Source organism: Mytilus californianus, unplaced genomic scaffold (assembly GCF_021869535.1).
Source record: "Mytilus californianus isolate M0D057914Y unplaced genomic scaffold, xbMytCali1.0.p SCAF_5, whole genome shotgun sequence".
Classification (NCBI taxonomy): domain Eukaryota; kingdom Metazoa; phylum Mollusca; class Bivalvia; order Mytilida; family Mytilidae; genus Mytilus; species Mytilus californianus.
The window spans coordinates 16,400,637-16,427,128 of record NW_026262701.1 but is presented as its reverse complement, the minus strand read 5'-3'; the positions used below and the strand labels follow the sequence as shown (position 1 = coordinate 16,427,128).

At 33.4% G+C, this 26,492-nt stretch overlaps 1 protein-coding gene across 1 annotated transcript in view; it reads right to left on the bottom strand.

Moving 5' to 3' along the window:
• The window catches only part of LOC127701867 (uncharacterized), a 159,237-nt gene that overhangs the window by 73,986 nt on the left and 58,759 nt on the right, over positions 1 to 26,492 (bottom strand). Inside the window, exons 11-12 of the mRNA XM_052205840.1 lie at positions 26,339 to 26,440; positions 25,744 to 25,836 (exon numbers count right to left, since the gene is read on the bottom strand). Coding sequence (XP_052061800.1) covers positions 25,744 to 25,836; positions 26,339 to 26,440 — 195 coding nt within the window. The remainder of the gene's footprint in view (positions 1 to 25,743; positions 25,837 to 26,338; positions 26,441 to 26,492) is intronic.

The following is a 26,492-nucleotide window of genomic DNA, read 5'->3' as shown; positions in this document are numbered from 1 at the left end:
TTTTTTCGTTTGGGCTTGTATTATATTTTTCTTCGGGTTTATATGATCCGTTCATCCTATTTCGACTCTTTAAAATTCAAGAGTCTATCCTAAATTGAGGTAAATTATATGGCCTTCCAAATACCGTTTCGATCCCTAACATCACTGAAGAGCCATTAATTGTCGAAATCCGGATATGGTGTACAAATTTTGGCACCTCATGTTTGTGGTATACCATCTTTTCCACAAGTTTATTGTTTTCTGTTTGGTATTTAATTAATATTAAGATCCATTTTGTTAGATCTGGTGATCAATTTATTTGGCAATCGCCAATGGCAGTCAGCAGCGTTTGAGAACATCAGTTGTTCGACCTGTTAGTCAAATGCGTTTTGTTAAAATAGACTTTTTCACTTTTTTTGGTCTTTTGGAAGTTGTTGCTTGTGCTGTATTTAGACCCCTCTACCAAGAAATTTGTTTTACATGCACACGTATAAAAATTGCGGTTTTTATCCCATGCAATCATAGGTTTGAACGTTGTTTTCAATTTAGACTTTTATATATTTTTTCGTTTGGGCTTGTATTATATTTTCCTTCGGGTTTATATGATCCGTTCATCCTATTTCGACTCTTTAAAATTCAAGAGTCTATCCTAAATTGAGGTAAATTATATGGCCTTCCAAATACCGTTTCGATCCCTAACATCACTGAAGAGCCATTAATTGTCGAAATCCGGATATGGTGTACAAATTTTGGCACCTCATGTTTGTGGTATACCATCTTTTCCACAAGTTTATTGTTTTCTGTTTGGTATTTAATTAATATTAAGATCCATTTTGTTAGATCTGGTGATCAATTTATTTGGCAATCGCCAATGGCAGTCAGCAGGGTTTAAGAACATCAGTTGTTCGACCTGTTAGTCAAATGCGTTTTGTTAAAATAGACTTTTTCACTTTTTTTGGTCTTTTGGAAATTGTTGTTTGTGCTGTATTTAGACCCCTTTACCAAGAAATTTGTTTTACATGCACACGTATAAAAATTGCGGTTTTTATCCAATGCAATCATAGGTTTGAACGTTGTTTTCAATTTAGACTTTTATATATTTTTTCGTTTGGGCTTGTATTATATTTTCCTTCGGGTTTATATGATCCGTTCATCCTATTTCGACTCTTTAAAATTCAAGAGTCTATCCTAAATTGAGGTAAATTATATGGCCTTCCAAATACCGTTTCGATCCCTAACATCACTGAAGAGACATTAATTGTCGAAATCCGGATATGGTGTACAAATTTTTGCACCTCATGTTTGTGGTATACCATCTTTTCCACAAGTTTATTGTTTTCTGTTTGGTATTTAATTAATATTAAGATCCATTTTGTTAGATCTGGTGACCAATTTATTTGGCAATCGCCAATGGCAGTCAGCAGGGTTTAAGAACATCAGTTGTTCGACCTGTTAGTCAAATGCGTTTTGTTAAAATAGACATTTTCACTTTTTTTGGTCTTTTGGAAATTGTTGTTTGTGCTGTATTTAGACCCCTCTACCAAGAACTTTGATTTACATGCACACGTATAAAAATTGCGGTTTTTATCCAACGCAATCATAGGTTTGAACGTTGTTTTCAATTTAGACTTTTATATATTTTTTCGTTTGGGCTTGTATTGTATTTTCCTTCGGGTTTATATGATCCGTTCATCCTATTTCGACTCTTTAAAATTCAAGAGTCTATCCTGAATTGAGGTAAATTATATGGCCTTCCAAATACCGTTTCGATCCCTAACATCACTGAAGAGACATTAATTGTCGAAATCCGGATATGGTGTACAAATTTTTGCACCTCATGTTTGTGGTATACCGTCTTTTCCACAAGTTTATTGTTTTCTGTTTGGTATTTAATTAATATTAAGATCCATTTTGTTAGATCTGGTGATCAATTTATTTGGCAATCGCCAATGGCAGTCAGCAGGGTTTAAGAACATCAGTTGTTCGACCTGTTAGTCAAATGCGTTTTGTTAAAATAGACTTTTTCACTTTTTTTGGTCTTTTGGAAATTGTTGTTTGTGCTGTATTTAGACCCCTCTACCAAGAAATTTGTTTTACATGCACACGTATAAAAATTGCGGTTTTTATCCAACGCAATCATAGGTTTGAACGTTGTTTTCAATTTAGACTTTTATATATTTTTTCGTTTGGGCTTGTATTATATTTTCCTTCGGGTTTATATGATCCGTTCATCCTATTTCGACTCTTTAAAATTCAAGAGTCTATCCTAAATTGAGGTAAATTATATGGCCTTCCAAATACCGTTTCGATCCCTAACATCACTGAAGAGACATTAATTGTCGAAATCCGGATATGGTGTACAAATTTTGGCACCTCATGTTTGTGGTATACCATCTTTTCCACAAGTTTATTGTTTTCTGTTTGGTATTTAATTAATATTAAGATCCATTTTGTTAGATCTGGTGATCAATTTATTTGGCAATCGCCAATGGCAGTCAGCAGAGTTTAAGAACATCAGTTGTTCGACCTGTTAGTCAAATGCGTTTTGTTAAAATAGACTTTTTCACTTTTTTTGGTCTTTTGGAAATTGTTGTTTGTGCTGTATTTAGACCCCTCTACCAAGAAATTTGTTTTACATGCACACGTATAAAAATTGCGGTTTTTATCCCATGCAATCATAGGTTTGAACGTTGTTTTCAATTTAGACTTTTATATATTTTTTCGTTTGGGCTTGTATTATATTTTCCTTCGGGTTTATATGATCCGTTCATCCTATTTCGACTCTTTAAAATTCAAGAGTCTATCCTAAATTGAGGTAAATTATATGGCCTTCCAAATACCGTTTCGATCCCTAACATCACTGAAGAGCCATTAATTGTCGAAATCCGGATATGGTGTACAAATTTTGGCACCTCATGTTTGTGGTATACCATCTTTTCCACAAGTTTATTGTTTTCTGTTTGGTATTTAATTAATATTAAGATCCATTTTGTTAGATCTGGTGATCAATTTATTTGGCAATCGCCAATGGCAGTCAGCAGAGTTTAAGAACATCAGTTGTTCGACCTGTTAGTCAAATGCGTTTTGTTAAAATAGACTTTTTCACTTTTTTTGGTCTTTTGGAAATTGTTGTTTGTGCTGTATTTAGACCCCTCTACCAAGAAATTTGTTTTACATGCACACGTAGAAAAATTGCGGTTTTTATCCAACGCAATCATAGGTTTGAACGTTGTTTTCAATTTAGACTTTGATATATTTTTTCGTTTGGGCTTGTATTATATTTTTCTTCGGGTTTATATGATCCGTTCATCCTATTTCGACTCTTTAAAATTCAAGAGTCTATCCTAAATTGAGGTAAATTATATGGCCTTCCAAATACCGTTTCGATCCCTAACATCACTGAAGAGCCATTAATTGTCGAAATCCGGATATGGTGTACAAATTTTGGCACCTCATGTTTGTGGTATACCATCTTTTCCACAAGTTAATTGTTTTCTGTTTGGTATTTAATTAATATTAAGATCCATTTTGTTAGATCTGGTGATCAATTTATTTGGCAATCGCCAATGGCAGTCAGCAGCGTTTGAGAACATCAGTTGTTCGACCTGTTAGTCAAATGCGTTTTGTTAAAATAGACTTTTTCACTTTTTTTGGTCTTTTGGAAATTGTTGTTTGTGCTGTATTTAGACCCCTCTACCAAGAAATTTGTTTTACATGCACACGTATAAAAATTGCGGTTTTTATCCCATGCAATCATAGGTTTGAACGTTGTTTTCAATTTAGACTTTTATATATTTTTTCGTTTGGGCTTGTATTATATTTTCCTTCGGGTTTATATGATCCGTTCATCCTATTTCGACTTTTTAAAATTCAAGAGTCTATCCTAAATTGAGGTAAATTATATGGCCTTCCAAATACCGTTTCGATCCCTAACATCACTGAAGAGCCATTAATTGTCGAAATCCGGATATGGTGTACAAATTTTGGCACCTCATGTTTGTGGTATACCATCTTTTCCACAAGTTTATTGTTTTCTGTTTGGTATTTAATTAATATTAAGATCCATTTTGTTAGATCTGGTGATCAATTTATTTGGCAATCGCCAATGGCAGTCAGCAGGGTTTAAGAACATCAGTTGTTCGACCTGTTAGTCAAATGCGTTTTGTTAAAATAGACTTTTTCACTTTTTTTGGTCTTTTGGAAATTGTTGTTTGTGCTGTATTTAGACCCCTTTACCAAGAAATTTGTTTTACATGCACACGTATAAAAATTGCGGTTTTTATCCAATGCAATCATAGGTTTGAACGTTGTTTTCAATTTAGACTTTTATATATTTTTTCGTTTGGGCTTGTATTATATTTTCCTTCGGGTTTATATGATCCGTTCATCCTATTTCGACTCTTTAAAATTCAAGAGTCTATCCTAAATTGAGGTAAATTATATGGCCTTCCAAATACCGTTTCGATCCCTAACATCACTGAAGAGACATAAATTGTCGAAATCCGGATATGGTGTACAAATTTTTGCACCTCATGTTTGTGGTATACCATCTTTTCCACAAGTTTATTGTTTTCTGTTTGGTATTTAATTAATATTAAGATCCATTTTGTTAGATCTGGTGACCAATTTATTTGGCAATCGCCAATGGCAGTCAGCAGGGTTTAAGAACATCAGTTGTTCGACCTGTTAGTCAAATGCGTTTTGTTAAAATAGACATTTTCACTTTTTTTGGTCTTTTGGAAATTGTTGTTTGTGCTGTATTTAGACCCCTCTACCAAGAACTTTGATTTACATGCACACGTATAAAAATTGCGGTTTTTATCCAACGCAATCATAGGTTTGAACGTTGTTTTCAATTTAGACTTTTATATATTTTTTCGTTTGGGCTTGTATTGTATTTTCCTTCGGGTTTATATGATCCGTTCATCCTATTTCGACTCTTTAAAATTCAAGAGTCTATCCTGAATTGAGGTAAATTATATGGCCTTCCAAATACCGTTTCGATCCCTAACATCACTGAAGAGACATTAATTGTCGAAATCCGGATATGGTGTACAAATTTTTGCACCTCATGTTTGTGGTATACCGTCTTTTCCACAAGTTTATTGTTTTCTGTTTGGTATTTAATTAATATTAAGATCCATTTTGTTAGATCTGGTGATCAATTTATTTGGCAATCGCCAATGGCAGTCAGCAGCGTTTGAGAACATCAGTTGTTCGACCTGTTAGTCAAATGCGTTTTGTTAAAATAGACTTTTTCACTTTTTTTGGTCTTTTGGAAATTGTTGTTTGTGCTGTATTTAGACCCCTCTACCAAGAAATTTGTTTTACATGCACACGTATAAAAATTGCGGTTTTTATCCCATGCAATCATAGGTTTGAACGTTGTTTTCAATTTAGACTTTTATATATTTTTTCGTTTGGGCTTGTATTATATTTTCCTTCGGGTTTGTATGATCCGTTCATCCTATTTCGACTCTTTAAAATTCAAGAGTCTATCCTAAATTGAGGTAAATTATATGGCCTTCCAAATACCGTTTCGATCCCTAACATCACTGAAGAGCCATTAATTGTCGAAATCCGGATATGGTGTACAAATTTTGGCACCTCATGTTTGTGGTATACCATCTTTTCCACAAGTTTATTGTTTTCTGTTTGGTATTTAATTAATATTAAGATCCATTTTGTTAGATCTGGTGATCAATTTATTTGGCAATCGCCAATGGCAGTCAGCAGGGTTTAAGAACATCAGTTGTTCGACCTGTTAGTCAAATGCGTTTTGTTGAAATAGACTTTTTCACTTTTTTTGGTCTTTTGGAAATTGTTGTTTGTGCTGTATTTAGACCCCTTTACCAAGAAATTTGTTTTACATGCACACGTATAAAAATTGCGGTTTTTATCCAACGCAATCATAGGTTTGAACGTTGTTTTCAATTAAGACTTTTATATATTTTTTCGTTTGGGCTTGTATTATATTTTCCTTCGGGTTTATATGATCCGTTCATCCTATTTCGACTCTTTAAAATTCAAGAGTCTATCCTAAATTGAGGTAAATTATATGGCCTTCCAAATACCGTTTCGATCCCTAACATCACTGAAGAGACATTAATTGTCGAAATCCGGATATGGTGTACAAATTTTTGCACCTCATGCTTGTGGTATACCATCTTTTCCACAAGTTTATTGTTTTCTGTTTGGTATATTTAATTAATATTAAGATCCATTTTCTTAGATCTGGTGATCAATTTATTTGGCAATCGCCAATGGCAGTCAGCAGGGTTTAAGAACATCAGTTGTTCGACCTGTTAGTCAAATGCGTTTTGTTAAAATAGACTTTTTCACTTTTTTTGGTCTTTTGGAAATTGTTGTTTGTGCTGTATTTAGACCCCTCTACCAAGAAATTTATTTTACATGCACACGTATAAAAATTGAGGTTTTTATCCAACGCAATCATAGGTTTGAACGTTGTTTTCAATTTAGACTTTTATATATTTTTTCGTTTGGGCTTGTATTATATTTTCCTTCGGGTTTATATGATCCGTTCATCCTATTTCGACTCTTTAAAATTAAAGAGTCTATCCTAAATTGAGGTAAATTATATGGCCTTCCAAATACCGTTTCGATCCCTAACATCACTGAAGAGACATTAATTGTCGAAATCCGGATATGGTGTACAAATTTTTGCACCTCATGTTTGTGGTATACCATCTTTTCCACAAGTTTATTGTTTTCTGTTTGGTATTTAATTAATATTAAGATCCATTTTGTTAGATCTGGTGATCAATTTATTTTGCAATCGCCAATGGCAGTCAGCAGGGTTTAAGAACATCAGTTGTTCGACCTGTTAGTCAAATGCGTTTTGTTAAAATAGACTTTTTCACTTTTTTTGGTCTTTTGGAAATTGTTGTTTGTGCTGTATTTAGACCCCTCTACCAAGAAATTTGTTTTACATGCACACGTATAAAAATTGCGGTTTTTATCCCATGCAATCATAGGTTTGAACGTTGTTTTCAATTTAGACTTTTATATATTTTTTCGTTTGGGCTTGTATTATATTTTTCTTCGGGTTTATATGATCCGTTCATCCTATTTCGACTCTTTAAAATTCAAGAGTCTATCCTAAATTGAGGTAAATTATATGGCCTTCCAAATACCGTTTCGATCCCTAACATCACTGAAGAGACATTAATTGTCGAAATCCGGATATGGTGTACAAATTTTTGCACCTCATGCTGGTGGTATACCATCTTTTCCACAAGTTTATTGTTTTCTGTTTGGTATTTAATTAATATTAAGATCCATTTTGTTAGATCTGGTGATCAATTAATTTGGCAATCGCCAATGGCAGTCAGCAGGGTTTAAGAACATCAGTTGTTCGACCTGTTAGTCAAATGCGTTTTGTTAAAATAGACTTTTTCACTTTTTTTGGTCTTTTGGAAATTGTTGTTTGTGCTGTATTTAGACCCCTCTACCAAGAAATTTGTTTTACATGCACACGTATAAAAATTGTGGTTTTTATCCAACGCAATCATAGGTTTGAACGTTGTTTTCAATTTAGACTTTTATATATTTTTTCGTTTGGGCTTGTATTATATTTTCCTTCGGGTTTATATGATCCGTTCATCCTATTTCGACTCTTTTAAATTCAAGAGTCTATCCTAAATTGAGGTAAATTATGTGGCCTTCCAAATACCGTTTCGATCCCTAACATCACTGAAGAGACATTAATTGTCGAAATCCGGATATGGTGTACAAATTTTAGCCCCTCATGTTTGTGGTTTACCATCTTTTCCACAAGTTTATTGTTTTCTGTTTGGTATTTAATTAATATTAAGATCCATTTTGTTAGATCTGGTGATCAATTTATTTGGCAATCGCCAATGGCAGTCAGCAGGGTTTAAGAACATCAGGTGTTCGACCTGTTAGTCAAATGCGTTTTGTTAAAATAGACTTTTTCACTTTTTTGGGTCTTTTGGAAATTGTTGTTTGTGCTGTATTTAGACCCCTCTACCAAGAAATTTGTTTTACATGCACACGTATAAAAATTGCGGTTTTTATCCAACGCAATCATAGGTTTGAACGTTGTTTTCAATTAAGACTTTTATATATTTTTTCGTTTGGGCTTGTATTATATTTTCCTTCGGGTTTATATGATCCGTTCATCCTATTTCGACTCTTTAAAATTCAAGAGTCTATCCTAAATTGAGGTAAATTATATGGCCTTCCAAATACCGTTTCGATCCCTAACATCACTGAAGAGACATTAATTGTCGAAATCCGGATATGGTGTACAAATTTTTGCACCTCATGCTTGTGGTATACCATCTTTTCCACAAGTTTATTGTTTTCTGTTTGGTATTTAATTAATATTAAGATCCATTTTGTTAGATCTGGTGATCAATTTATTTGGCAATCGCCAATGGCAGTCAGCAGGGTTTAAGAACATCAGTTGTTCGACCTGTTAGTCAAATGCGTTTTGTTAAAATAGACTTTTTCACTTTTTTTGGTCTTTTGGAAATTGTTGTTTGTGCTGTATTTAGACCCCTCTACCAAGAAATTTGTTTTACATGCACACGTATAAAAATTGTGGTTTTTATCCAACGCAATCATAGGTTTGAACGTTGTTTTCAATTTAGACTTTTATATATTTTTTCGTTTGGGCTTGTATTATATTTTCCTTCGGGTTTATATGATCCGTTCATCCTATTTCGACTCTTTAAAATTCAAGAGTCTATCCTAAATTGAGGTAAATTATGTGGCCTTCCAAATACCGTTTCGATCCCTAACATCACTGAAGAGACATTAATTGTCGAAATCCGGATATGGTGTACAAATTTTTGCACCTCATGTTTGTGGTATACCATCTTTTACACAAGTTTATTGTTTTCTGTTTGGTATTTAATTAATATTAAGATCCATTTTGTTAGATCTGGTGATCAATTTATTTGGCAATCGCCAATGGCAGTCAGCAGGGTTTAAGAACATCAGTTGTTCGACCTGTTAGTCAAATGCGTTTTGTTAAAATAGACTTTTTCACTTTTTTTGGTCTTTTGGAAATTGTTGTTTGTGCTGTATTTAGACCCCTCTACCAAGAAATTTGTTTTACATGCACACGTATAAAAATTGAGGTTTTTATCCAACGCAATCATAGGTTTAAACGTTGTTTTCAATTTAGACTTTTATATATTTTTTCGTTTGGGCTTGTATTATATTTTCCTTCGGGTTTATATGATCCGTTCATCCTATTTCGACTCTTTAAAATTCAAGAGTCTATCATAAATTGAGGTAAATTATGTCGCCTTCCAAATACCGTTTCGATCCCTAACATCACTGAAGAGACATTAATTGTCGAAATCCGGATATGGTGTACAAATTTTTGCACCTCATGTTTGTGGTATACCATCTTTTCCACAAGTTTATTGTTTTCTGTTTGGTATTTGATTAATATTAAGATCCATTTTGTTAGATCTGGTGATCAATTTATTTGGCAATCGCCAATGGCAGTCAGCAGGGTTTAAGAACATCAGTTGTTCGACCTGTTAGTCAAATGCGTTTTGTTAAAATAGACTTTTTCACTTTTTTTGGTCTTTTGGAAATTGTTGTTTGTGCTGTATTTAGACCCCTCTACCAAGAAATTTGTTTTACATGCACACGTATAAAAATTGCGGTTTTTATCCAACGCAATCATAGGTTTGAACGTTGTTTTCAATTAAGACTTTTATATATTTTTTCGTTTGGGCTTGTATTATATTTTCCTTCGGGTTTATATGATCCGTTCATCCTATTTCGACTCTTTAAAATTCAAGAGTCTATCCTAAATTGAGGTAAATTATATGGCCTTCCAAATACCGTTTCGATCCCTAACATCACTGAAGAGACATTAATTGTCGAAATCCGGATACGGTGTACAAATTTTTGCACCTCATGTTTGTGGTATACCATCTTTTCCACAAGTTTATTGTTTTCTGTTTGGTATTTAATTAATATTAAGATCCATTTTGTTAGATCTGGTGATCAATTTATTTGGCAATCGCCAATGGCAGTCAGCAGGGTTTAAGAACATCAGTTGTTCGACCTGTTAGTCAAATGCGTTTTGTTAAAATAGACTTTTTCACTTTTTTTGGTCTTTTGGAAATTGTTGTTTGTGCTGTATTTAGACCCCTCTACCAAGAAAATTTTTTCACATGCACAAGTATAAAAATTGCGGTTTTTATCCAACGCAATCATAGGTTTGAACGTTGTTTTCAATTTAGACTTTTTATATATATATATATATACATATACAGGTAGTTTTAATTTTCCATGGTAAAAAAGGGGGAGGGGGTCAAATTACCATGGCTCAGTTAAATTCAAAAAGTAAAACTTTCAAAACATCTTTTCCAGCATGTTAAATACATATAAACTACTTATTGGAGTATTATTACTATAAACAAGAGTTAGAATTGCTAGAATTTTAGAAATTAAAGGTCTATGGTAGGGGTCCAATATACCATGGCAGCATGGGGGTCAAAATACCATGGCAAAGTAAAATTTTCAAAATATCTTTTCCAGCAAGTTAAATACATACAAACTACTTATTGGAGTATTATTACTATGTAACAGAGTGAGAATAACTGGATTTTTTTAAATTGGAGGTGTAAAAGGGGGGGGGGGTCAATATACCATGGCAGGGGGGTCAAAATACCATGGCTAGATAAAATTTTCAAAACATCTTTTCAAGCAAGTAAAATACATACAAACTACTTATTGTAGTATTATAACTATATACAACAGTTAGAATTGCTAGAATTTTTGAAATTAAAGGTCTATAGTAGAGGGTTCAATATACCATGGCAGGGGGGTCAAAATACCATGGCAAATTAAAATTTTCAAAACATCTTTTCCAGCAAGTTAAATACATACAAACTACTTATTGGAGTATCATTACTATGTAACAGAGTTAGAATAGCTAGAATTTTGAAATTAAAGGTGTAAAAGGGGGGGTTCATTATACCATGGTAGGGGGGTCAAAATACCATGGCTAAATGAAATTTTCAAAACATCTTTTCCAGCAAGTTAAATACATACAAACTACATATTGAAGTATTATTACTATGTAAAGGAGTTATAACAGCTGGATTTTTTTAATCTAAAGGTCTATAATAGGGGGTTCAATATACCATGGCAGGGGTCAAAATACCATGGCAAAGTAAAACTTTAACTTGCTGGAAGAGACATTTTGAAAATTTTACTTTGCCATGGTATTTTTACCCCCTTGCCATGGTATATTGAACCCCTTACTATAAACCTTTAATTTCAATAATTCTTGCAAATGTAACTATTGTATATAGTAATTATACTCCATAAGTAGTTTGTATGTATTTTACTTACTTGAAAAGATGTTTTGAAAATTTTATTTGGCCATGGTATTTTGACCCCCCTGCCATGGTATATTGAACCCTCCCCCCCTTTTACACCTCCAATTTCAAAATTCTAGGTATTATAACTCCTTTACATAATAACTATACTCCAATAAGTAGTTTGTAATGTATTTTACATGCATGAAAAGAAATTTTGAAAATTTTACCTTGCCATGGTATTTTGACCCCACCTACCATGGTATATTGAACCTCCTACTAAAGACCTTTAAATTGAAAAATTCTAGCTGTTATAACTCTTTTACATAGTAATTATACTCCAATAAGTAGTTGGTATGTATTTTACTTGCTTGAAAAGATGTTTTGAAAATTTTATTTAGCCATGGTATTTTGACCCATTGAACCCCCTTCTTAAAATAGACCTTTAGTTTCAAAAGTTCTTGCAATTCTAACTCTTGTATATAGTAATAAATTGCTTCGCCGCGCACAGCTTGATATGACTGCAGAGGTCCAACCCTGAACAGTTGGGGCAAAAATGGACACAATATTCATGCTTGATACAGGTCTGACTTTGAATTGAAATTAAATGTTTGACACATAATAGGTTTCTGACACATAATAGGTTTCTGACACAGAATAACTGTAGTCAAAGAACTTAGAATTGGTCATATGATTTGAATTTAAATTCAATTTGTTGCTTTTGGGTAATACACTATGCTGTTGGGAATTGCCCCCCCCCCAAATAAATTTCACCCCCCTATTTTTTGTCAAAAAATTTTTGTTTTCCCCACCCCCGTTTTTTTAACGAAAAAATAATAATATTTGAAGAAATTTTCTTTTTAATTTCTGAAATTTGTAATGAGAACAAAAATTGTCCCCCCCCCACACAATTTCTTTTTAACTCCCCCCCCCCCCACCCCCCCCCCCCCCCACAATTTTTTTCACCTCCCTCCTTCCCCTTTTTCCAAAAAAAAATATTTCGCTAAAGATATGGTCATTGTCTCAATTCCAATTTCCAATGGAGTTTGCAACCATAATTACCCATTTAAATACATCATAAAAGTCTTAAAATAGAAAATTACATACATAATCATGTCTAAAAAAAATAAACAGCTAATCACCTGAAGACAAAACAAAATTTCTTTATACATAATTTTAAAGAGTGTAAGGGAGGTATTCCAAATTTAACATTGTAATTAAAAGTTATTGTCCATTAACAAGGAAACCCTTGTTTTTCCCCCTTTTTTGCCCCTAATTCCTATACGGTTTGAGCCATTACCCCCCAAAGCCAATTCTAATCATCCCTTTGTGTGTACAATTTCGATAGATCCATACACCGTTCCACAAGTTATTGTCTGAAAACTAGAAAAATGCTTATTTGGGCCCCTTTTTCGGTCCCTAATTCCTAAACTGTTAGGACCATAACCCCCAAAATCAATCACAACCTTTCTTTTGTGGTTATAAACCTTGTGTTTAAATTTCATAGATTTCTATTAACTAATACTAAAGTTATTGTCCGGAAACCATGTGTCTTTGGACAACGAAGACGTCATGATACCAATATACGGCCGCAAAAATTTTGCAGTCGTATAATAATACCCAGCAGTGATCGGGAAGGACGTGCGCCTTGCGCCAATTGCGCTTATCGACCAGAAATGGCGCATAGATTGACAAATGTAAGCGCCCGCGTGGCGCATGATATTTTTCACTTCGTTTTGAAACGTTGAGATATCGTCAAATGGATTTCCGATTGTATTTCGTGCCGCCATTTGTGAGTACACAACTGTGTAGTGTTTACTCCAATGATAGGAGCACCTATATACTTTTGGGACGTCTCGGGTGTTTTCCTATGGTAGTAATAGCAACATGCGGTATGACTGATTACCCAAAAAACGTAATTAACCATCATTCATGATATAATTTTTTATAAACAACTTTAAATTTGTGAAAATTGGCTAGTACAGGCGAGAATTCTTCTCTAATTATAATCTTTTAAGTAAGCTTGCTATTATTTCGATTGAAAAACCCAAAAGCCTTTTTATGAATAGCATAGTATTTGTCTCCATAAAAGGGGCTTAACTGTCCTTGTCATTTTTTTCGGTCTCTGGCTCGTTTTGACATTTTGTAAACATGCCTTCAGCGAATTGTTGTTGTGTCTTATCAATTAACGTTGCTCTCTACTGTTATTCTTGTCATCGTGATGAAGTAATAATAATACAAGTGCAGAGGAAATGCCAGAAACTTCCTCTAATACGGAACGTCTGGAATAAGTATGGTATCGACGAAGACCCAAATTTAATGTTAAAAAAAAAACATCAACATCAACAACATGAACAAGGGAACAGTACCAGTTTTAACATTGTAAATAAAGGTTATCGTAAATATTGCCCGGTTTGGAAGAAGTTATTGTATATTCATTGAAATTGAAATTACAAAATCACAGGAACAATATCCATGATATTAGTTAGAATCATACTTGTAAGTACAGTGAAATATACACTTTTTTTATTTTTTGTTTTTATTGTAAACGAATGGCCCACTCATTTGACAACATGGCCCATTAATTCTAAAAATGGCCCATTGAATTTATTTTTGGGGGGCCCTGGGCCCATAGAGAAAAAATCCTTCCAGATCACTGTACCCAAATATGTAGTTTCAATTTTCCATGGTGGGGTTCAAAATACCATATGGGAAAAATGACCCCGGGTTCACTTTTTAGGGGGTTCAAAATACCATACGACACTGGTAACTTTTCCTATCTATTTATAAAAGTTTCTGCAAAATACACAAAAATGGGTTAAATCATCATTCAAGGGCAAAAACTCCTATAAGAGGTCAAGTGATGATTTCAACCACATTTTATTTGTAATCTTATTGTTCTGGTTATAATTTTTCTTTATTTGTTATAATTTTCCGGTTTATTATCAAAAACTTTGAAATTTGCCAAAAAAAAAAAGATATTTAAGGGGCAATAACTCCAAAATGGGTTGTTTAAAAATTTCATAGGAGATAGACCTTGATCTGCTTATCACTTTAACTCAACAGTTTTGTTTCTTACTGTTTTAGTTTTTGGGTTATAAATAAAAGGCTGTGAAATTTTCCAAAAGATTGACATTTTAGGGGCAATAACTCCAATGTGGGTCATCTGAATATCTGTAAAATGTAATGGGAGATAGACCTTGGCCTGCTTATTGTTTTTACCCACGTCAGTTATGCTCTAACTGCTTTAGTTTTGGAGATATAAGCTAAAAACTGCACTTTAACCATATGTTCTATTTTTAGCAACTGTGGCCATGTTTGTTGAAGGATCAATACCCCTGGATACACTTTTTTTTTAAACTGATTCCACAAGGAACATTCAGGTAAAGTTTTGTTGCATTTGGCACAGTAGTTTCAGAGGATTTTTTAAAAAGTTTACGATGAAGGACAGACTGATGACAGAGAAGGACACCAAGTGATGGCAAAAGCTCATTTGGCCTTCTAGGCCAGGTAGGTGAGCTAAATATGCAACACAGAGTCATTCAACAATGGCCTATCAAATTGGCTCTCCACATAGTCAATTTTTAGTGGACGTTTAAACACTATGTACTGAAAGGATGATAACTTCTATAAGAAGTATAACGACCATTTTGGCAATGTTCACTAATTGTAAATCTTTTCTTGCTGGTCATTTTTGAAACTTCAAGTTACTCTCTATTTTTTTTCTATAATTTTCAACTAATGGCCAAAAAGGTAGGACATTAACTCCTACAAGGAGTCACCTGACAAACTCAAATTAATCTATAATAAAGAGCCTATCAAATTACCCTGTATGTATTACAAGAGATATTAACTGTGGTCAATTAAGATTGGCATTAAAATTGGAGGTGACTCCAATTAATACTTCCACCTTTATAACTAATGACAGTTGTGAATCATACTGTATTGTATCAGTACTATTACTTGCCTAGTAAGGAAAGAACTGGAGTAATAGCATTTAAAACAAGCATTCTGAGAGTATTGCATGGCAATACATAGTCCCCTACCGGGTAAAAATTCAATATACTTGAACTAAATGCTAACTTGTTCTATAAATTGTCATGGTGTAAACAAAAAGTAAATATCATGTCAATACCTTCAAGCATGACTAAAATAAGTGTGGAAAACTGATTATATGAGTGAATTTTTCAAGTCCAAGGACCATAACTCTGCACAAAATTATTAGACCGAAACAAAAATTTTAACTTGATCTGTAACTTGTCATAATAAAACTATATACCAATTAAGGCAATTATCGATCAATATCTTATAAGCATGATGAAAAAAAAACATTTGATATGATTAATAGTTCTCTAAAATTAGATATGATGTAATACAGTGTATATTTATTTTCAAATTATAATCAAATATAATTAATAGTTCCAAATATTTTTTCTTTCATTTGTAACAAACTAATATAGATTTGTAACTTATCTATAAAATGTCAACAACTTTTATCTACACAATGTAATATATTGAAATATATACATTAATAAAAATAGATTATTATCTAATTAAAGAATTTCTCTTCATATTTTTTTTTATATATATATAGCATTCAGAAAATGAGTTTGTTTATACTAAATAACAAACAAACCTGCCAAAAAATTCTTCAAATAATTTAACAAAGAACATCTTTTAAAAAATGAGTTATCTCCCTTTGTACAGAAATATGGTTTAACATAGTACTATTACATTAGATATGGTCCAGAGTTATGGTCCATAACTCCATAACTCTGGACTAAATCATCAGACTGGAACAAAATTCGAACTTGATCTATAACTTGTCATGATAAAACTATATACCAAATATTAAATCAATATCTTCAAGAACGAAGAAAAAAGTGTGGAAAGCTGATTTGCCGGAATGACGGATGGACAGTCAGACAGACGGACGGACAGGCTTACTGACGGACAGACGGACAGGCGGACAGATGTACAGAGTGCAAACCTAAAGTCCCCTTCGACTTCGTCGGTAGGGGACTAAAAAGTGAGGAAATCAACTTTGATATCAATACACATCTTGTACCAAATTTTATTCAATAAATGGAGAATATGTCCCCATTGACACAGATGATGCCCCCGCTTACATACAACATTATAAAGGGACATAACTCAAGAACAATAAAAGTGACGCTACCCAAATTTGTACTTAATTGATCTTAGTTTTGTGGTAATAAGTATTGTGTATAGGTTTCATGTTTGGTTGGGGCAAACTTAAGTTACAGAACTGAAACTAAAAATTTTGCAATTTTTCGATTTATAAAGGGGCATAACTCAATAATGGTTAAAGTGACACTACCCAAATTCAACTTGATCTGTGTTTTATCAGTGGAAGGCAAAATTAAACATTGCATTGTATAAAGCATTGATTGTAGTTGATTCAACTATAATCATGGACAAAGGGAGATAACTCCAATTTTAACAAGAGTGCACACGCTGAAATGTCTGTCCTTCTTTACTAACCATTGATATTATGTTGATAATCCTAAATATAAAGCTTTACTACAACTATCACATAAACTTAACATGATCCACGAAAATGAGGTCAAGGTCATATAAACCAAACGAGAAATACATGTACACCTTACAATCATTCAATACACTAAATATAGTTGACCTATTGCTTATAGTTTCTAAGAAACAGACTTAACCAAGAAAACTAAACATTGACCAATGAACCATGAAAATGAGTTCAAGGTCAGATGAACCATGCCAGGCAGACATGTACAGCTTACAATCCTTCCATACAACAAATATAGTTGACCCATTACTTATAGTTTAAGAAAAAAAGACCAAAACATAAAAAAATTAACACTGAGCAATGAACCGTGAAAATGAGGTCAAGGTCAAATAAAACCTGCGAGACTGACAAGTGCATTATAAAATATTTCCATCCACCAAATATAGTTGACCTATTGCATATAGTATTAGAAAATAAACAGCTGCGCCATAAGCGCATGATACGCCCGTCTTCTTGTGTGTGAATTTTTATGCAATAATCATGAATAGTTTCTGACATACGGCCTGATATGCGAAAACCCCCTTTTTTTACAAAAAAACTCAATATCTCTAAAATAAAATTATGAATCAAAACCAAAAAATATACAGATCTTTAGATTAATATAACTAAGAAGTGCGTAAAATTTTAAGCAATAATCATAAATTATTTTTGAGATACGGCGCTACATGTGAAAACCCCCCTTTTTAAAAAAAAATCAATATCTCAAAAATAAAATTTTGAATCAAAACCAAAAAGTATACAGATCTTTAGATTAATATAGCTAAGAAGTGTGTAAAGTTTTAAGCAATAATCATAAATTGATTTTGAAATACAGCGTGACATGTGAAAAAAAACACACACCTGTTTTAGTTACTAAGTCCCGTAACTCAAAAAAGTTTTAATCTTATTTTCCCCAAAAAGTATACAGATCGTTTGACGATCATAAGAAACAACTATGTTAAGTTTCATGAAATTTGGATAAGTTGTTCTCAAGTTACGGTGCTACATGTTTATGCCGGACAGACAGACAGACAGACGGACAGACGACATTCGTATACCATAATACACCATAATACGTCCCGTCAAAATTTTGACGGGCGTATAAAAAGACCAATACTCAAAAACTCAACTTTGACCACTGAACCATGAAAATGAGGTCAAGGTCAGATGACACCTGCCAGCTGAACATGTACACCTTACAATCATTCCATACACTAAATATAGTAGACCTATTGCTTATAGTATAAGAAAAACATACCAAAACACAAAAACTTAACTATAACCACTGAACCATGAAAATGAAGTCAAGGTCCGATAACACCTTCCAGTTGGACATGTACACCTTACAGTCCTTCCATACACCAAATATACTAGACCTATTGCTTATAGTATCTGAGATATGGACTTGACCACCAAAACTTAACCTTGTTCACTGATCCATGAAATGAGGTCGAGGTCAAGTGAAAACTGTCTGACGGGCATGAGGACCTTGCAAGGTACACACATACCAAATATAGTTATCCTATTACTTATAATAAGAGAGAATTTAACATTCCAAAAAATCTGAACTTTTTTTTCAAGTAGTCACTGAACCATGAAAATGAGGTCAAGGTCATTGGACATGTGACTGACGGAAACTTCCTAACATCAGGCATCTATATACAAAGTATGAAGCATCCAGGTCTTCCACCTTCTAAAATATAAAGCTTTTAAGAAGTTACCGCCACCACCGGATCACTATACCTATGTCGAGCTTTCTGCGACAAAAGTCGCAGGCTCAACAAATATTACACGAACAATGACATCATTGATATTTTTAGGAAAAAAATGAAAATTTAGCAATTTTTCTATTTGGAAAGGGGCATAACTCTAGAACAGTAAAAGTGACACCATCAAAATTCAAACTTGATCTGTGTATTGTAGTAATAAGCATTGTGTATAAGTTTCATAACATTTGGTTGAGGCAAACTTAAGAGAACGGAAACCAATTTTGGGACGTACAGACAGATGGACAAGGGTAAAACTTAATGCCCCCTCTGCTTTGGCGGGGGCATAATAACTTAGACAAGCATAAGATACTGATTAAATACTTTCCATAATTCTTATCAACTGATAAAATTTGATATATAACTTTCACATTAATTTATAACAAGAGGCTGTCAGAGTGACAGCAAACTGGATTTTCCTGCAGAGGTCGAACCCTGGACAGTTGAGCAAGTATGGACACTACATTTAAGCTTAAAACAGCTCTGAATTTGGATTGTGATTGAATATTTGACACAGCATAGATTTGTGACACAAAATGAATGTGGTCAAAGAACTGAAATATTTGAAATTGGACATTTACCTATTATGGTCCAATATCCAAAATCTAAGTACATATTAGAATCAGCATATCAAAGAACCCCAATAATTCAATTTTTGATGAAATCAGACAAAATTTAAATTTAGGACCCTTTGGACCTCAATGAGGACCAATTTGATAAAGGAGCCCACAATTCAAAATCTCTCAATACATGATTAGATTCAGCATTTCAAAGAACCCCATAAATTCAATTTTTGTTGAATCAAACAAAGTTTAAGGACCCTGATTTGGACCAACTTGAAAACTTGGCCCAAAAATCTAATATTTAAATACATGTTTAGATTCAGCTTTTGAAAGAACCCTATATATATTTAATTTATGTTGAAATGAAACACAGGTTAATTTTATCCCTAATATTTTCTGTGCAAAGGGAAATAAATCAAACTGGATAAATAGTTCTCTAAAATAAGATATGATGCAATTTTTCAAATTATAATCAATAATATAATAACAACAACCAGTGATGACTAAGTTCTCTAAAATTAGATATAATTTAACACTCAAACATTGTTAGAATCAGCATATCAAAGAACCAAAGAATACAATTTTTGATGAAATTAAACAAAAGTTTAATTTAGGACCCTTTGGACATCAATGTTGTACTATCTTATTTAAAATAATGAAAAGAAATACAGGTTTAGATTAAGCATTTCAAAGAACCCTATATATATTCAATTTTTGTTGAAATTAATTTTGGACCCCTATTTGGACCAACTTGAAAACTGGGCCCAAAATCAGAAATCTAAATATATGTTTATTATTAGACAATATAAGCTTAGTTTTTAAAGGAGTTCACTTCATCAAAAAAAATATATAGCATTCAGAAAATTAGTTTTTACAGAATAACAAACAAACTTCCACAAAATTCTTCAAACAATTTACCAAAGAAAAGAAGAAATAAAATGCTCCGCTGGGCGCGGCTTGATACGACCGCAGAGGTCAAACCCTGAACAGTTGGGGCAAGTATGGACATAACATTCAAGCTTGATACAGCACTGAATTTGGATTGTGATTAAATATTTGACACAGCATAGGTTTCTGACACAGAATGAATATGGTCTAAGAACTTAAATTTTTTTAATTTACCTATTCAAACCATATCATTATTATTTGCTTTTATATATAAATCAGAAATAACCAATTTAAAATGGAAAATTTTAATGAAAAAAAAGGAAAAAAAAATCCCCCCCCCAATGTTTTGAACCCCCTTATGATTCATCACCCCCAAACTCAATCCCAGCCATCCCTTTATGGTATGGTACCTTGCAGTACAATTTCAGAGAGATCCATAAACTTGAACACAAGTTATTGTCTGGAAACTAGAAAAATGCTTGTTTTTTGGCCCCTTTTTGGCCCCTCTTTCCTAAATGATTTGGGCAAATACCCCCAAACTCAAACCCAGCTTTCCCTTTGTGATATGAAACCTTGTAGTACAATTTCATAAAGATCCATACACTTACACACAAGTTATTGTCCTAAAACTAGAAAAATGCTTGTTTTTTGCCCCTTTTTAAACCCCTAATTCCTAAAATTTTGAGGCAATTACCCCCAAAATCAATCCCAGCCTCCCCTTGTGGTATGGTACCTTGCAGTACAATTTCAGATAGATCCATACATTTGAACACAAGTTTTTGTCTGGAAACTAGAAAAATGCTTATTTTTGGCCCCTTTTTGGCCCCTTATTCCTAAACGTTTTAGGAAATTACCCCCAAACTCAATTTCAGCTTTCCCTTTGTGATATGGAACCTTGAAGTACAATTTCAGAAAGATCCATACACTTACACACAAGTTATTGTCATGAAACTAGAAAAATGCTTGTTTTTGCCCCTTTTTGGTCCCTATATTCCTAAAATTTGGAGGCAATTACCCCCAAAACCAATCCCAGCATTCGCTTTCTGATAGGGAACCTTGTTGTACAATGTCAGAGAGATCCATACACTAACACACAAGTTATGTCTGGAAGTTACAAAAATGCTTATTTTTGGCCCCTTTTTGGCCCCTAATTCCTAAACTGTTGGTACCATAACCCCAAAAATCAATCCCCACCTTTCTTTTGTGGTATTGAACCTTATGGTAAAATTTCATAGAGATCCATACACTTAAACTAAAGTTAGAGTGCGAAAACCAATGTGTCTTCGGACGACGACGACAACGTCATACCAATATACCACCACAAAATGTTTTTGCGGTCGTATAAAAATCCAAAATTTTATTTATCATTAATACAATGTCTTTTCAAAATCTATAAACTTATCAGTAACAAGAAATAATTGTAACAGGATGCTGTTACGAAGTCTCCCAAACAAAGCCCCAATAATTCGTCATTCCCATGGTCTCCTGACATTGGTCAAAGTCCAGTACAAATTGGTTTGTGATATGCATAATCAACGCCTATGGATTGACCCAGTATGTCATTCAAATCTTCTTGAAATGACTAATAGAAATATATATGGTTTAGGGGTGGATATCTCAACCGTTTACAAGTTCTCAAAAGGTAGGGGGTGTGATCCCTAGGGGACTCGCCCTTTATTTCATATGATTTGTTTTTTTTTTGTCCCATACAAAAATATATATGGTTTAGAGGTGGGGATCTCGACCGTTTACAAGTTCTCAAACAAGAGGGGGTGGGGGTGACCCCAGGGGACTCTCCTTTTATTTCATTTGATTTGTTTTATTGTCCCATACAAGAATATATATGGTTTCGGGATGGGGATCTTGACCGTTTACAAGTTTTCAAAAAGAAGGGGGTGGGGGTGACCCCCCTGGACTTCCCCTATATTTCATTTGATTTGTTTCATTGTCCCATACAAAAATATATATGGTTTAGAGGTGGGGATCTCAACCGTTTACAAGTTCTCAAACAAGAGGGGGTGGGGTTGACCCCAGGGGACTCTCCTTTTATTTCATTTGATTTGTTTTATTGTCCCATACAAGAATGTATATGGTTTCAGGGTGGGGATCTTGACCGTTTCCAAGTTTTCAAAAAGAAGGGGGTGGGGGTGACCCCCCTGCACTTCCCCTATATTTCATTTGATTTGTTTCATTGTTCCATACAAGAATATATATGGTTTAGGGTTGGGGATTTCAACCATTTACAAGTTTTCGAAAAGACGGGTGATGGGGGTTACCCCCTAGACTTCCCCTTTATTTCATTTGATTGGTCTAATTGTCCCTTACAAGAATATATATGGTTTCAGGGTGGGGATCTTGACTGTTTACAAGTTATCAAAAAGAAGGGGGTGGGGGTTTCCTCCCTGGACTTCCCTTATATTTCATTTGATTTGTTTTATTGTCCCATACAAGAATATATATGGTTTAGGGGTGGGGATCTTGACCGTTTACAAGTTTTCAAAAAGAAGGGGTGTGGGATACCCCCGTGGACTTCCCCTATGTTTCATTTGATTTATCTTTATTGTCCCATACAAGAATATATATGGTTTCGGGGTGGGGATCTTGACTGTTTACAAGATATCAAAAAGAAGGGGGGTGGGGGTTACCATCATGGAGTTCCCTTATATTTCATTTGATTTGTTTTATTGTCCCATACAAGAATATTTATGGTTTAGGAGTGGGAATCTCAACAGTTTACAAGTTTTCAAACAGGAGGGGGTGGGGGTGACCCCAGGGGACTCCCCTTTTATTACATTTGATTTGTTTTATTATCCCATACAAGAATATATATGGTTTAGGGATGGGGATCTTGACTGTTTACAAGTTTTCAAAAAGAAGGGGTTGGGGTGAACCCAGGGACTCCCCCAATATTTCATTTGATTTGTTTTATTGTCCCATACAAGAATATATATGGTTTAGGGGTGGGGATCTCGACCGTTTACAAGATAAAAGCACATTCTCAAATTGAAGGGGGTTGGGGGTAAGAATATATATGGGTTAGGGAGACTTAATTATCTACAAAATGTCTAATAATGAACAGTAAATTTCAAACTTCATTTATACAGTCCTACCAGTAAATTTCAAACTTTATATATACAGTCCAACAGATCTTATCAGGAAACAGAAAATTTTCAAATAAATCTGTCACTCCAATGATTATCATATGCTAAGATATTTCCCAGGTCTAATTAAGGATGTTCGCTACTCTTGTTTTTGACTTTTTGTCAGATATTCGGAATCCTCTAGTTTTATCCATGTTAGTGCCAATAAAAATTTTGCCCGCTAACCCCTATTTTTCTTTTCATGATTTTATTACATATAGTTTTAATAGCCATATTTGAAAATGCTGTAAAATCCTTGTTATTTTTTCATATTCTTTTAAAGAAAAAGGGTGCCAATGTTAAATGTATGGAAAGTCTAGAGAGAATAATTTCCCGCCAAATTTTCAATGGCTTATATCTCGAAAACAAGCACACGGACCCTTAATTTTTTTCTGCTTTTTCAGTTCCTTTATTTATATACTATCAATTTATAACAGTCTTTTAAAAAGCTTGTTATTTTGAAACAGAGTAGCAAACATCCTTAATAATGAAAATCATACTTGCAAATCTGAAGGGTTATTTCCCTTTGAACAGAACTATGGTTTAACATAGTACTCTAACATTACATATATAATAATTAATAATGTAATTAACTTAAAAATGTCTAATAATATAGCTTATAATCATCACCACTTAGGAAATAGAAAATTTTCAAATAAATCTGTCACTCCAATTTTTATTGTGAGATAAGACATTTACTATATGCTTAGTCATAATATGATAACATGAGAAAAATATTTAAAAATACCACTTTTGGATATTAAAAATGGTGATAACTTAAAAAGGAGAAATACTAAAATCGTGAAAATTGAACTTGATCTTCATTTAGTCACAAGAAACAACATATCTAAATTTGAAAAAAAATCACCCCAGCGTTTTCATGTTATTGAAGAGACATTGTTTGGCAGCCGCCCGCCCACCTGCCCGCCGTACATCCCCAAATCAATAACCGATATTTCCTTCGAAAATCCATTTAAAAAGTAATTTCTTATAAATTTTGATTTACAAAGGAACTATATGCAAGTGTATATCTAACATAAAGCAGCTGTTCGACCAATATTTCCTTAATTTAAGGGCAAATAACATGTCAAAAGTTGGCAGTAGATGATTAAAATGTTGTATAAAGTTTCTGCAAGTCATAAAAACACATAATTAGATTCATGATATGTCTTCAACTAAGAATTCTGCACCATCACAAAATCTGGAGTGATCATGCCGAGATGGATCTAGCATGGCTGAATCAAAAATGAAATTTAGGAAAAATTGTCCATTAAGGGCAATCACTCCTGTAAGTAGTCTGTTTTAGTAACATGTTGCTCACCTAGGTCAATGAGCATCATCAACTAAGGACTCTCTCCAACATTGTAAACTAGAATGTAATTCATGTCAAAATCTCTTTATTGTTGATCTTGTAATGCTGATCATTTTTTTCTGTTTACAGTTTCTCTTTATCTTTTTTAGTTTTGCCCAAAACACAAAAACAGGTAAAAATAAATGGGGAATGTGTCCATGGGACACAGATGATGCCCCCGCTTGCATATCATATAAAGTTATAAAGGGACATGACTGAAGAACGGTAAAAGTGACGCTACCCAAATTTGTTATTGATCTGAATTTTGTAGTAATAAGTATTGTGTATAAGTTTCATAACATTTGGTTGAGGCAAACTTAAGTTTGAGAACGGAAACGAAAAATTCAGCAATTTTTCCTTTTGTAAAAGGGCATAACTCTAGAACAGTAAAAGTGACACCACCAAAAATCAAAATTGATCTGTATTTTGTGGTAATAAGCATTGTGTATAAGTTTCATAACATTTGGTGGAAGCAAACTTAAGTTAGAGAACGGAAACGAAAAATTCAGCAATTGTAAAGGAGCATTACTCTAGAACAATAAAAGTGACACCAACAAAATTCAAATTTGATCTGTATTTTGTGGTAATAAGCATTGTGTATAAGTTTCATAACATTTGGTTGAGGCAAACTAAAGTTAGAGAACAGAAACAAAAAATTCAGCAATTTTTCCATTTGTAAAGGGGCATAACTCTACAACGGTTTAAATGACGCCGCCAAAATTCAAACTTGATCTGTGTTTTGTGGTAATAAGCATTGTGTATAAGTTTCATATCATTTGGTTGAGGCAAACTGAAGTTAGAGAACGGTAACCAACTTTGGGACGTACGGACAGACGTACGGATGTATGTACGAACGGACAAGGTAAAAACTTAATGCTCCCTCCACTATGTCGGGGACATAAAAAATCATCTTTTCAGGACAATAATGTCTGTAAAGAGTCTACAAATGATTTTGGCAAAGTTTAAATTATTTGTAGATCTTTTTTGCTATTTAACTAAATTGTGGTCAAGTTTTGTTAAATTTGGTCCAGTAATTTCCAGGTAAAATTTTAGAAAATTAAATGGACAGCGACCTGGACACAGCACGCCAAGTGATGAGAGATGCTCACCTACCCCAGTGAACTAAAAAGGTCTTTGAATGTTCCTTTATTTAATTAATAGGTATTAATCAATGTTACCTAAACAGACTCTCTCCAAAGGTGAAGCTACAGCTAAATGTATAAAGACCATCACCAGTAAAAAACATTTGACATCTATTCCTTTCAATACCCCTGTAAAAACAAGAATGCTTGTGATAAAATGTATCGCGCCTGCTTCACTGATTATGATCAAATTTTTGTTGAAAATCTTTAAGATCAACTCTTTCAAGTTACTACAAGTACATGTATAACAGAAATTAGCCATTATCAATGATCCTTGAAAATATGCTATATCTCATGGTAAAATATCTAGCATAAAGGGCCAACCTGCTGTAAAATCAATATAAATTCAAGCCCCCATGAATTATTTCATAAACCCAGTCTATCTCAATAAGAATTATAACAATATATAGATGAGTGTAAAGAAGCACTCAACTTATATTTGTATAACAGACAATAAAAACACAGGTTCAAGTTTTTATGATGGTTGTTCACTAGCATCACCTTTTTTTGTCTTCATGGTTGTTTTTATTAGTCTGAAAGGCTAAGAATTTTTTTCTCTCAATTGAGAGTGAATATTGAGAAGACTTTTCGCTAAATACATATTATTATGTAGAACTTTCAAAAGAATTACCTCTACAGCTCTTCATAAGTTGTTCAAAAAATGTGTTCACATAGAATCTAATACACGTACGATTTAAAGATCGGACTTCTTCCAATTCAACCGGACATCCATCTGTAAAACAAATCCAAGAATTTAACAATCGAAAAAAGATTAATATTTATAA